General features: G+C 39.2%; 1 protein-coding gene across 3 annotated transcripts in view; it reads left to right on the top strand.

Annotated features, from left to right (window-relative positions):
- The window catches only part of LOC103002221 (cytochrome b5 reductase 4), an 85,173-nt gene that overhangs the window by 2,939 nt on the left and 68,738 nt on the right, over positions 1-13,496 (top strand). For all 3 annotated transcript variants that reach the window (XM_057527943.1, XM_057527942.1, XM_057527944.1), the window contains exon 2: positions 2,247-2,400. In XM_057527943.1, the coding sequence (XP_057383926.1) occupies positions 2,247-2,400 (154 nt within the window). The remainder of the gene's footprint in view (positions 1-2,246; positions 2,401-13,496) is intronic.

The following is a 13,496-nucleotide window of genomic DNA, read 5'->3' as shown; positions in this document are numbered from 1 at the left end:
GTGATTAACTTGTAATAGATTCTTCCCTATTACACTAAGAAGTGGCCAAAGCAGGCAGCTTTTATACTTTTTAGACAGACAATACATTTGAGAGGAATTGATGGGACAAAGAAACTTAGGTCTGGATACTGAAATGGTAAGGAATTTGAGCAAAGTTTGGGCTTGGGTGGTAAATTAGTAAACAAATAACAAGATTTGTTTACAGGCTTCTTGGCCCTAAATTTCCTATCTCTGGTGAGAAGGATGTCTTTCTGCCTCCCAGTACAGGGAGGGCACCTTTCACATGGGAGATTTATTTCCTGCTTTCAGGGGCCTTCCCTGGGCCCCAACATCTCTGTTGTCAAAGAGTTTAGTCCAGTAGGCTTCACAGACTAGTAAAGAGGCAGTTATAAATACCATAGGGACTATAACAGTCTGTTATGACCTTGAAGGAGTCAGGGTCAGAAAAGGCTTCTGGAGGAAGTCATGTCTGCGGGGGAGAGAGCGGAATCAGTTTCCATTTACCTAAAAGTATAGAATGGGAAGGGGCAAAAGTTAAAACGTGGAGCTAGTGAGGTAAACTATGACCAGATTATGAAGGGCCTAGTAAACCACTCAAGGGCATTTAGAGACATTATTACACGGAATGTGGGGAGCCACTGAAGGAGGGAGGGTCCTAGATTAGATTTGCATTTCCAAAAGATTACTTTTAACTACCCTGCAGGTGATGGAGTGGTGAAAGAAGTGGTTTGGGATGGGAAAGATCATATGTATTCTCACACTTTACTTCATTTATGAAGACTAAGAGACCTAGAGAGTTTTAGCGATGGTAAGAATGGGATGATGTGGATTGGTAAGAAGAAATGTGAAGTTGTAAAGGCACCACAGACCTATTAACTTGGTTATTTTGGGGGCAATTGCATGTCTAAAATAGATATGATTCAGGAACGTGAGATGTGTGTTTTAGTGCTTTCGGGCTGCTCTCACCGAATATCATAGGTGGCTTATAAACAACAGAAACTTATTTCTCACACTTCTGGCGACTGGGAAGTCCAAGATCAATGCCCTGGCCAATTCTGTGTGTGGTGAGACCCCGATTCCTGGTTTGTAGCCATCTTTTTGTGTCCTTACTTGGCGGAAGGGGTGAGGGAACTCTCTAATGCCTGTTTTATAAGGGCACTAATCCCAACAACTTCATCACCTACCAGAAACCCTATTTCCTAATACCATCACATTGAGGATTAGGATTTTAGTCTATTTTGGGGGGACACAAATAGCAATAAACTTCCTTGAATATGACTGCTTTTATGTTAAACAGGTATCTGGTACTATGTTACAAACTAGTTATACAGGTTAGATGTCTTGAAAAATTTCCACTAGGGTGTCTTAACTGGTTAAAACACTAATTGTACCTCTTATCTAAAAGCTTTGAAAATGTGTTTTGTAAAAAAAACAAAAAAAACAAAAAACCCACAAAATCCCAAACATCCTGTTATTAAACCCTCTAGGCAGGAGAAAACAAAGTTTTGTGCAAAGCCCAGGTAATAAATAATTTAGGCTTTGAGGGCGTCATAAGGATTCAGTCTCTTCACCTCCACCACCACCACCACCATGGGTGGAAATTACTTGTAGCTCAAGGGCTATACAGAAACGGGCATAGGCCAGTTTGCCAACCCCTTCCCTAGAGTGTGACAGTTTAGAGACGTTATTATAAGGAATATGGGGGGCCACAGTTTTATTATTTTCCATTATTTGATAACCTTTGTTTCTCAGTGGATTCTTAGAAAACATATTACCATCTCATGTGATTTCTAGTATTCTGTGTATGTTGAAAATCCGGAAAATCAACTTTAGCCAGTTGTTTCTATTTTCTTCTATCAAATCCCTTGATTTTTAAGGCAAAGAAATTTTGGTCCAAATTGGTAAGCGACTAGAACATATTAGCGATAGAGCCAGGACCAAAACTTGTTTTCCGACTCTGGGTTCAGTACTATCTTTGTACTATGGTACCATTTGGATGGACATTTGTGTGCCAGAATTTCTAAGCCCCACCTCATGGCCCAGGTACTTTATATAGGGTTCCATTTATAATTCTAATACCACCTCCTAAAGCTGAAGAAGATTTTTAGAATTGTTATATTTGAGTTTTCTTATCTTTTGGAGTGGGAATCAATAATGAAGTGGCCTGAAGACCAGCAGCCCTAAGGGGAAGGGAAAGCAGCTTACTCGAAAAAGCCACATTGAATTCTTCCCTTTTCCTTTTTGAGGTCCCTCTGAAACAGGGCAGAAGTCTTATGGATTGGATTCGACTGACCAAAAGTGGAAAGGACCTAACAGGATTAAAAGGAAGATTAATTGAAGTAACTGAAGAAGAACTTAAAAAACACAACAAAAAAGATGATTGTTGGATATGCATAAGAGGTAGGTGGTATTTATTATGTACTGCAAAACGTTTTGGCTAGGGTTTCCAGTTGTAATGCTATACAACCCCTTGGTCCTGTTATTTGGTGATATGATTTGCAATTAGATAACAAAAATATGCCTTACACTGGGCAATAAATTCTCTAATTCTGAATTTGGGCAGTATTTCTTCCCTAAGTCACTGTTCACATAGCATCCCCGTACTGTATTCCGTTTGAAAGAAAACAAGTGTTTACCAGGCAATTTAATACCAAAGTAATAAAATTATTCAGTAACACCTAGTTTATATGGAATAATGTTCCACCTTTGTGCCGTGTAACAGAATTCTGTAGGAAAAAATGTCTCTGAGAATCTAAAGTAAATCAGGAAACCCACATTAAAGCCAAATCCTTAGTTCTCACTTGCAGCACTTTTTATTACTTAATCCACGCTTGTTAGCAATATGAGTTACCTGATTTTTCTAGCCCACAGCAAATTAGAAGCCCCAAGCTAGAAATGGATAGATTGGGAGAGAGTGAGCAAAGAATGATAGTTGATGGAAGTAGACCTCATGGTGTCCTACAACCTGGCATCTGGGAGGGAAGCAAAAACAATAAAGGGCTTGCAGCTGTGCACTGGGTCTGCATAGCAATGTCCTGGAGTCATCTAGAAGGGGTTCAATATATCCACTATCCTCAGTTTAAAGAAGAAAGGAAGTGTGTCACTTATTGCTGTTATTGCAGTTGTAATTTTATCATTGTATAATTTTGGTTTGTTGTCAGTTATCCTGATGACACTGTCACCTGTATGAGGGCAGGGACCATGTCAGTCCCCTGCTGTGTCCTCGGTGCCTGGCACATAGAGGTCATCAGTATGTGTTTGTTGAACTAGTGCAACACTTATCATTCTTAAGAAATTTGGTTACTTGAAGAGGTGTGTGGTGGTCACAGTAGATCAGTGGTATAGTAAATGGAAAGACGCCAGTAGCACTGTTAGTTTGCTAGGGATGCCCAAACAGAATTCAACGAACTGGGTGGCGTAAACAACAGAAATTTATTATCTCACGGTTCTGGAGGGTGAACTTTAAGATCAGGATATCTTCTCTGGGCTTGAAGAAAAATCTGTTCCATGCCTCTCGCCTCTCTTCTGGTGGTTTGCTGGCAATCTTTGGAGTTGCTTGACTTGTGGTAGCATCACTGTGATCTCTGACTTCATCTTTATATGGCATTCTTCCTGTGTGATTGTCTGAGTCCAAATTTGCTGTTTTTATAAGGACATGGGTCATATTGGAGGAGGGGCCTGCCCTACTCTAATATGACCTCATCTAATTACATCTGCATTGACCCTGTATCCACATAAGGTCATGTTCTGAAGTATTGCAAGTTAGGATTTCAATGTATGAATTTGGGGGTACACAATTCAATCCATAACAGATATAATTAGAGCGTGGAATGTTTTTCAGTGGCAGAGGGTATGGAATCTTCCAGGAGGGGATGACATAGCTTGTTCTGAGACAGAAGAACAGATGGTCAACTTTTCAAAGTTTCTCAAGGATTAATACACTGTGGATAGACCAGTAACTTGGAATGAGGATTCTGCCAGACACAAAAAGCTCCTTTTGCCATTTGATAGGGTTTTTAATACCCTCCTTGCCTTCTCTCCGTGCTGCATACCTGTTTACCAGGTGCAGGTGACTGGCACAAAATGACCTCCCCACTGTGCCCAAGTGTCTTCTGCTGGCCTGGGTGAAGTGGAGGTCAGTTTCCCACGACGATTTCTCAGCTGGTCCAGTCTACGGGCGTGTCTGAGCTGTTTCTGCAGTAGGAAGCCACTTTTTCAGAAAACTCTCTCATGTGAACCCTTCACATCCTAGCGCTATTAGATAAATGAGGCATCGTTACAATACAGTCATACTTTATTATTCATTTGATGTATTGATGCAGATCAGTGACAGGTTTGCTATGTTTGAAAAGTAATACACGTTGCTCCCAGTTACATATCTCCCGTAATGATTTGAATGGATGACACTCTTCTGGTAAGGTTGTTGATTTAAGGATAAATTCTTTTAAAGTTTCTGTTGGAGAATGTATTCTACCCTACTAATAATTAGGCTTTCCCCCCACCCCCAATTGCAAAGTAAGATGTGTCTTTTTTTTTTCCCCTTTTGACAGAGTTTGGTTTTTAATTTTAATAAAGAAACATTTGATTTAGGCCCTGCCCCGGGACCCTCCACCCTAGGAGGAGAAGATAAATAACTGCTAGACAAGTCTGAGTGAAGTGCCCTACCAGGGCTATAAAGAAAGTGATGTCAGATTGCAGGGAGGGAGACATGTGGGTTAGGAAAATCAGAGACGCTTTTGTGATAGAGATAAGCCTTGAAAGGGTGGACAGGACTTCAACCGGAAGGGAGGGGGAAGTACACCCAAGCGGAGGGAAATGCTAACCACGGGTCTAGACACAGAAAAGCTGGAGGTATGTTCTGGAGCTTAGGCTGCCTGTTGGAGAATTATAAGAAAGAAAACTCTGAAGGCATGTTAGGGCAGATTACGGAGGACCTTGAAAGCCAAGCTGAGAAATGTGTTCTTAATTTTGATGGCAGTGTGAACTGTTGGAGGTGCTTGAATGTGGGGACAGAGAAGGCCTTGGAAAAGGTAGTCTGGTGGTGGGCATAGTGAATTGAAATGAGACTAGGAAAGCATTTAGCTCTTACGGAAGTTCAGGTGGTAATAGGTGAACCAGGATGTTGACAAAGGCAGCAAAGTAGGATGAATGAGAGACAGACAAATTCCTGGTAATTTCTAACACAATCCTCTATGAAAGTAGAAGAAAGCACAGGACTGAATGTAATTGTCTATTTCTTCTTAGCTGTTCTAATTTAAAATGTTAATGATACCTTCTTAAAGGGAGTGTATGCCAATTTAGCTTCGAAGGTCAGTGCTAATGTTTGGACCCAAGTTTTAATCAAAGCTCTACCACAGGGAAGCATGGTATCAAGGTATAATTTTTTTTCTTTTTTTAAAGTATTGGATTCTTCATTTTCTAACACTTGCCCCATTTTTAGATCAGTTCAAATTTCAGCTTGATCAGACCAAGGGAGACACAGTGTCTCTTTAGAAAATATACACTTTGGCATGGGTTTTTATAGCTAATATTTGGGGGACTTTTTTTTTTTTTGAGTACATAGCTGTTCTGCTTAATGTTCAGGTGTGCTAAATCTAGTCACGTTCCTAAAAATGATGGTGTAAAAAGAGCACTTGGCTGGCAGCTGACTGTAAAATGTGGGCATTGGTCTGGAATGATCTCAAAGGCAGGTTTATGGAGTTTCTGATTTGTTCACTTAATTCTCACCTTTCTCTGTAAATTATGTAATTCCTATAATGCAATAAGAGTTAATTGGGACATTGAGGGACTGGATGGGAGAGAGATAGCTTTTTCAAAAATTTTGTTGAATTTCTCATTAATTCATGCAATTGTAGTTTTCTCTTTTATTGCTATTTCTCTCTGTCTCTCTCTCAAGAACTAAAGGTGATTTACAAATATGTGTAGCTTTGAACATGAACATTTAGGTGTTTGAATAAAAATCTAAATCACTCATCTGTGAGAGCTCTGTAGAGCCTAGATCAGACTTTGTTTTTCCTGTAGTATATTTTACTGTAGTATGTAAGCAGTGTGGGTAATGATGTATTAAGTCATGAAATCATCTTTTGGCATCATTTTAATCTTAGGATGAGGGGAAGTGTGGCCTGATACTCAATAACAGTCCATTGAAATAAATGATATTTCTAAAAAGTTGATTACAGTAAATATGTTGGCCATTCTGCTGTTAAAAATTTAGTGAATTCAGTTCCCCAAGTGGGATTTAATGGATTTCATTTATAACTTAGAAATGAACAGATTTTGATTTCTCCTAATGCTGATTGTCATATGCTAGTAAATTGAAGAGGCCTGCTTGAGACCATTGTAAAAGTGACTTTTAATGGGTTTGTATTTTTCATGTTTCAATAACTAAAAAATCTTGGCAGATTGATTCCAAGAAATGGTATTTTTCCATTACCGTTTCCTAGATTTCTAGGTTCATTTACAGTAAACTTTTAAAAAATTTACTCATATGACAGTAGTGTAAATTTTTGTGAGTGCATCAATCCTCATTATTCCTGGGTTTCAAATTTGCCTACTCACTAAAATTTATTTGTAACTCCCAAATCAGCACTCATAGTGCTTTCATAGTAATTTGCAGACATGCGCAGTGCAGTGAAAAATTGGTGCTGCCCGAGCACACGTTCCTAGCCGAGGTCAGACAAGGCAATGTTCTGCCTTCTTGTTCCAGCTCTCTTACAGTAACAAGTGTCTTTTTCGCCATTTTTTTAGTGCGACATTTTTCACATCCTGTGCTTTTCGTTGGTGATTTCACTGTATACATGCCCCCCGCCCCGCAAGGAGAGTGCTGAAGTGCTGACCCAAGAATGTGGTCATGTGCCTTCTGGAGAAAATATCTGTTAGATGAGCTTTGTTCAGCCATGAGTCATAGTGCTGTTGGCTGTGAATTCAGCGTTCATGAATCTACAGTATGTATTGAATAAGATGTCAAGCAGAACATACATTAAACGAGGTTATGCTCTGATTGGTTGACAAAAATGTGATCAGAGGCTTGCAGGAACCTTACCTTGTATTAATCTTTTCCCTTAGGAGCAGTGGTTCAGTGTTGGCTAATTCAGTGTTTGAAGTGAGTTTGTAGAACGTAACTGCCTGGAGTAATGAGAATTGACTGTAGTTTTTAGGCTATCTTTTATTTATACTTCAGTAATAATAAAGTAAAATAAGTTTTATACTTTTTAGGTTAGATTCAAACCCACCAAGAAGAGAGCTGACTTTTTTTAACACCAAATTCTTTTCTCCAGGTTTCCTTAGTTCCCTGCTTCAATGCTGTTTTGAGAAACTGTAGTATTTCTGTCTCTAGCTGAGAAACTTTTTCTATCTGAAAATTTTCTTCTAGAAGCAGTTTTTCAAGTTTGGAACTAATGCTTTAATATATAATAGAAGGTATTATCACAGTAATACAGAGTGCCTCTAAACAATACTGTATTGTTATTCCAGTTAGCTCAACTATTCTGTACCTTGTCTGCTTTGTGTAACAGCCTCCTTACTTGATTCTTGACAGTTTGCAGATTCTCGAACAACTAACTCCCTTCTGCTGTCACTTGCTTGTTTAGGAAATACAAACCAACATTTTTTCAGGTCTATTTCCCTTTATTAATCCATTTCTAATCTAATCTGTAGGTTCTCAGGTTGCCTATTATACACCATTAATGCAGGTAATCTAGTCTTTGTTGATTTTATTCTGTCCTGCTGACATATGAGACCATTCGATTTCTTTTACTTTTACTCTGTCTTTATCTCCTTAATTGTTATTCAATCTCTTCTTTCTTTTTTTGACTCTTCCTCTCTCCGTACCACCCTTCCATTCACTAAAAATCCACTAGAGGGGGGCTTCCCTGGTGGCGCAGTGGTTGAGAATCTGCCTGCTAATGCAGGGGACACGGGTTCGAGCCCTGGTCTGGGAAGATCCCACATGCCACGGAGCAGCTGGGCCCGTGAGCCACAATTGCTGAGCCTGCGCGTCTGGAGCCTGTGCCCCGCGACGGGAGGGGCCGCGATAGAGAAAGGCCCGCGCACCGCGATGAAGAGCGGTCCGCGCACCGCGATGAAGAGCGGTCCCCGCACCGCGATGAAGAGTGGCCCCCGCTTGCCGCAACTGGAGAAAGCCCTCGCACGAACCGAAGACCCAACACAGCCAAAAATAAATAAATAAATAAATAAATAAATAAATAAGAAAATCCTTAAAAAAAAAAAAAATCCACTAGAGGGGAAAAAAACTGGTGTTCTGGGGTGGGGGTGGGGCTCATCTAACCCTCAGGTGTTTTGCTTGATTGACACAGTGGTTTACAGACTTCAGCCAACATTTAGAAATTTCCTTTGTAAGAAAGTTTTTGATTGCAAATTCAATTTTAAAGAAATTTTTAGGGCAATTCAAATTTTCTCTTCTTCTTGTGTCAGTTTTTATAAGTTACGTTTCTCAGTATATTTGTTAATTTCATCTCTGTTATTTACCATATTGGCATAAAGTTGTTTATAACATTCTCTTATTATCTCTTTAATGTCTTTAGGTTCTATAGTGATAGACCCTCTTTCATTCCTAATATTGATAGTCTTTGGTTTTTTTGTTTTTTTTTCTTTATCAGTCTTACTAGAAGTTTATCAGTCTTAACTTTTGGCTTTGATTTTCTCTGTTCCTTGTCCATTTTCTATTCACTGATTTCTACTCTTGTTGTTACTGGGGAGGTGACTGTTTTAATTTCTCTTCTTCAACATTGGCATCTATACTTCTGTGGTGATAATTTGCTTGCAATAACTCTTGTTATAGTCTTAGTTAATGTCTGAATTACCTGGTAGCAGGCAACTCAGTGTTGGGATTTTTATCCTGATTTACATTTTAGCTGTTGCCATTATCTTTTTACCAGAGGTTTTTGCTCACTTAAACTTATTATCCAGTCACATAATTCTCAGATTTTTAATTCAAATCACATATATAGCTCAGTATTCTTTATAAGAAGTGTTTTCTGTTTTTAAACATCTTAGCAAGTTGATGATGTGTGAGATCTGTGCTATGTGCTAAGTGTTTACTTTTCCCAACAAACCTATGAAAGGAAGTAGGTACTCTGCTTCACGGATGAGGGCATGGAAGCTTAGTGAATCCTCATTTTCCAGATGATGAAACTGCAGCGGAGAAAGTATATTAGTGGGGACTCATGGATGTAAGTGGCAGAAACTCCAGCCTAACTTGGTTTAAGCAGAGGGCTAAAAAGTTACAGGTGGAGCTGACTTGAGGTGAGGATTGGTACAGGGGCTCAGGTGGTGTCCTCAGGATCTGCTTTCACACTGTCTGTCAGTTTCCCTTCTGGGCTTGCTCCATTTTAGGACTAACTCTTCATAGCAGCAAGATGACCACAGCAACTGTAACCCCAGTTGTTTTCAGGTTCTCTTCCTTTTATCTAATAGCTAAAAGAAAAGTCTTGGAATTGGCTCTGATTGGCACAGTTTTGATCATGTTCTCATTGCTGGAATTGTAGTTCTATTTAGGGGGAAATAGTGTACTTAATCACTTAAACCTAGGTCACGAGTTCATCCTCTACCCTAGAGAGGGGCCGCACTTGAAGAGTCAGGGAGGAGGATGTAACTCCTTGAAGAAAAAGTGCTGCTGTTGCTGGAAGGGGAGTGGACGCTGGGAAGGGAAAACATTAATGCCCACTACAGAGCAAAGAGTAACTTGCCAAAGCCATAGCTGATGAGAGTAGAGCCAATATTTTAACCTAGGCAACCTGATTCTAAGCTGTTATGCTTAAACTACACTGTACTGCTTCCTGTTTTATCATATTCAACTCTAGATTGGATCCTGGCTTCGCCTTTATGCGTAACTCACTTTGAGTGCCATTTGTGAATTAATTTATTTTGAAATTATGATGGAGTGCCTATTACTTGTAGCTCTTCCCTTGTGCTAAATAGCATTGCTAATTAACAGTCATACAGGATAGCCTTCCGAGACAATTTCTATTTTTAGTAATTTAATGAACTATAGCTTTTGCTTTCTGTGTGACTTTGTGTGTAGTTGTCATTCATACAAAATAGAGACTATAGGTTTTAACTTTCTCTTTCTCTATATTGGTTCACTCATTTAATAAGTATTTCTTGGGGTCTACTATGTTTCATGCATGATATCCGGTTCTGGGGAGTGACATGGATATTTAAAACAGAGCTGGCCCCTGCTCTTATGGAATTCACAATCTGGCAGGGAACACAAAGTGTTACTCAAGTCTGAGGAGTATTGTGAAGGAGAGGTCTGCTGTGCTAAGAGTGAAGATTCCAGGAGACTGAGTAGAGATGAAAGGTAAATGGGCATTAACCAGGCAGAGAGGAAGGGGAACAATATTACAGGTTCCGGAAAAAGCACGTGCGAAGTCTGGGTGGTGTGATTGTGTGAGAGAAAGAGCCCAAGTGCAACACATAGGTGTTTACTGTGAATATGAGGAACTTCAAGTTAATGATACCTGTATTCTTTCTTCTCAATTTCTTGTATTGCAAAGTCAAAGACATCATTCTTTCTAAGGCACACTCTTTTCTAAGGCTTGACCCTTTATGTGCTCTTATCAGTCCTCTCCAGCCTCTTCTGTGACCTCAGGTAGTTGTTTATCCTACATTGTTGAAACACCCTCAGTTCTTTCCTTTCTTTCTTCCGACAGCTTCTTCCTTTCAGTGTCCTCATCTTTTTCTGGTCGTCTTGGACTTTGCTTCTTCCCCTGGACTTTCTTCCTCAGTATTTGATGTATGTCCTCTGTTAGAACATCTATAACATTTTTGGGCCATTTCTTCTATTTTTGTCTTTTTGTTTAAATTGAGTTTCAGGGTATTAATATGCAGCTTCTCTCCCTACCCCTAACATCTAGTACAGGGCATGGCTCATCGGCAGTGTTCAGTAACTATCCTTTGAATCACATGTAGGACTTTTAAACCACATATGGTAGGGATATTTTAATGATTTCACAAAATAGTGACCAGTTGAGGGACTTTCATTTTTGCTGTTTCCAGGTTATTGGCTCTTAGAGTTAGGGAATATATCAATTCCTTAATAAAAAATTTTGTTATTTCTGGACAGATTTCTGATATATACTCATGGTCAGTTATTCATTTTTGAGCTCATAGAATGTGAGCTGCAGCCTGATGGGAATCCTATGTTCTCTCTCCTTTGTACAGCTTCATATTTCCTTTTGCAGACTTTGCACACTGTAGGGGTTAAGTAAATATTGGAGATTTCTTCAGGGCCATTTTTTGCCATTAATATTTTCAATTAAACCTTTTATTTTGAAAAAGCTCCAGACTTTCAAGAAAAGTTGCAAAAGTGATGCAGTGAACTCTAGAAACCCTTCACATGGCTAGATTCACCCATTGTTGACATAGTCATCATTCTATTTTAATGAATCCATTTTATCTTCACTATTAACTTATTCTTTATACCTTTTTGTCATCTTTGTTTTAGTCATTGCTGTAAGGGTTTATGATATACAATTTTAATTTATCACAGTCTACCTTCAAATAATATTATACCATTTTACATACAGTGTAAGAATATACTTCCATTTCCTTCTCCAGTGTCTTGTGCTATTATTGTTATCCATTCCGCATATGCTATAAATCCTGCGACATGTTACTATTTTTGCTTTAGACAGTCACTTATCTTTTAAAGAGATTAAGAAAATGAAAAAAATTACCCACATTTTTACCATTTTCAGTGCTTGGTATTTCTTTGTGTTGATCCAGATTTCCCTTAAAGAACTGACTTTCACATTTCTTGCACTACAGATTTGCTGGCAATGAATTCTCAGCTTTTGTTCATCTGAAAACATCTTTATTTTGCCTTCATTTTGAGGATACATTATAATTGGGTATAAAATTCTAGGTTGACAGTTTATTTTCCTCAGCGCTTTAAAAATATCACTCCATCTTCTAGTTTGCATAGATGAGAACTCTGTTGTCATTCTTAATTGTTTTCCTGTAGAATGTAAGGCTTCTTTCTTCTCTGACTGCCTTTAAAATTTTACCTTGCTTTTCAGCAGTTTGACTATGATGTGGTTTTCCTTTTATTTTTTCTGCTTGGGGTTCTCTAAATTAATTTTAGGAAGTTTTGGGCCATTATCTCTTCAAATACTTCTACTCCTTCCTCTCTTCTATTGGGATTCCAGTTCCATATACGTTAGCCTGTATTGTCCCACAGCTCTTGCACCATTCTGTTTTTTCACTCATTTTTTTCTTTGTGTTTCAGTTTGATAATTTTTGTTGACTTTTCTACAAGTTTAGTTATTTTTTCCTCTATTGTGTCTAGTCTGCTGATTAACTCATCAGAGGAATTCTTCATTCTGACATCATGTTTTTCATTTTTAGTGTTTTCATTAGGCTTCTTTGTATAGCTTTCATCTCTGTGCTGAAATTTCCCATTTATTAAGTGTCAACCTTATTTTCTACTAGATCTTTTAATATATTAATTAGAGTTATTTTAATGTCTCTGTCTGATAAGTTCCAGTATATGCACCATCTCTAAGTCTGGTTGTATTGCTGTTTTTCTCTGTTGACAGTGGGTTTTATCATTTTGAAAAATGTGTCTTACAATTTTTTGATTGTGTGTTACACATTGAATATAGACGAACAGTAGAACTTGAGGTATTTATACTCAGAGATGTTACACTTTTGGATGTGAGGGTGATCTGGCTGCAACATCTGTCACCCCATTGATCACCAGGGTTGATTCAGCTGATCTGGACGGCTAGGCAGGTCTCCCCTTTCTCCCTCACTGCTCCATGTGCGTCCCTCTCGAAGCTGCATGCTTGGTTGAAGAGGATGACCTTGCCCAATAGAGGGGGACTGTTCTTCCGTCAAGGGGGTATATGAGTAGCTGCGCTCCCCTACTAGAACCTGCAAACAAGCTCTCAGGGTCATTTGTAGGAGAACGTAGGGTAGTCAAGCTTCCAGTACTCCACACACATCCAAATGAGCTGCTTGCTGCATGTGGCAGTCTGCCTTTCTTTAACAGAAGGAAAAAAAAAAAAGAAATGGTACACTTTTTCTGGCAATTAGGTTGAGTCAGCTTAGTTAGTAGTTGATCTGGGTTTGGGGTGGTTGTTATTGTTTTCACTGGTGCACCACTGACTTCAAATTCCTCCAACAGTAGGTTACTGCTACCTTGTTTTTGATGTGGGGCCTTAGTGTTGGAGGATTTTTTCATTGTCCCTATTCTACTCTCCTTAGCTGACAGCTTGCCCTATATACTTGCATAGGGTCTCTCACCATGTTCTTGCCCCTCTCCCAGTGGCAGACTGCTCTTACTTGTTGTTTGATGTAAGACTTGTGGTGGTAGAAGGGGTTTTGCAGTTTTCCTGTTTCAGCCTCAGTCTTAGGCAGGTCCTGTTACCTGAGCCCCGTGGGCTGAGCTTTCTCAGTGATCCTGTCACTTTCCCACTGCCTCTTACTCAGTGCAGGGTTTAGAATGCAGGCAGATTTCTTGCCCATGGCAG

This window comes from Balaenoptera acutorostrata, chromosome 14, assembly GCF_949987535.1.
Source record: "Balaenoptera acutorostrata chromosome 14, mBalAcu1.1, whole genome shotgun sequence".
NCBI classification, from domain to species: domain Eukaryota; kingdom Metazoa; phylum Chordata; class Mammalia; order Artiodactyla; family Balaenopteridae; genus Balaenoptera; species Balaenoptera acutorostrata.
The sequence above is the reverse complement of the archived record's forward strand: the minus strand, read 5'-3'. Positions and strand labels throughout refer to the sequence as shown.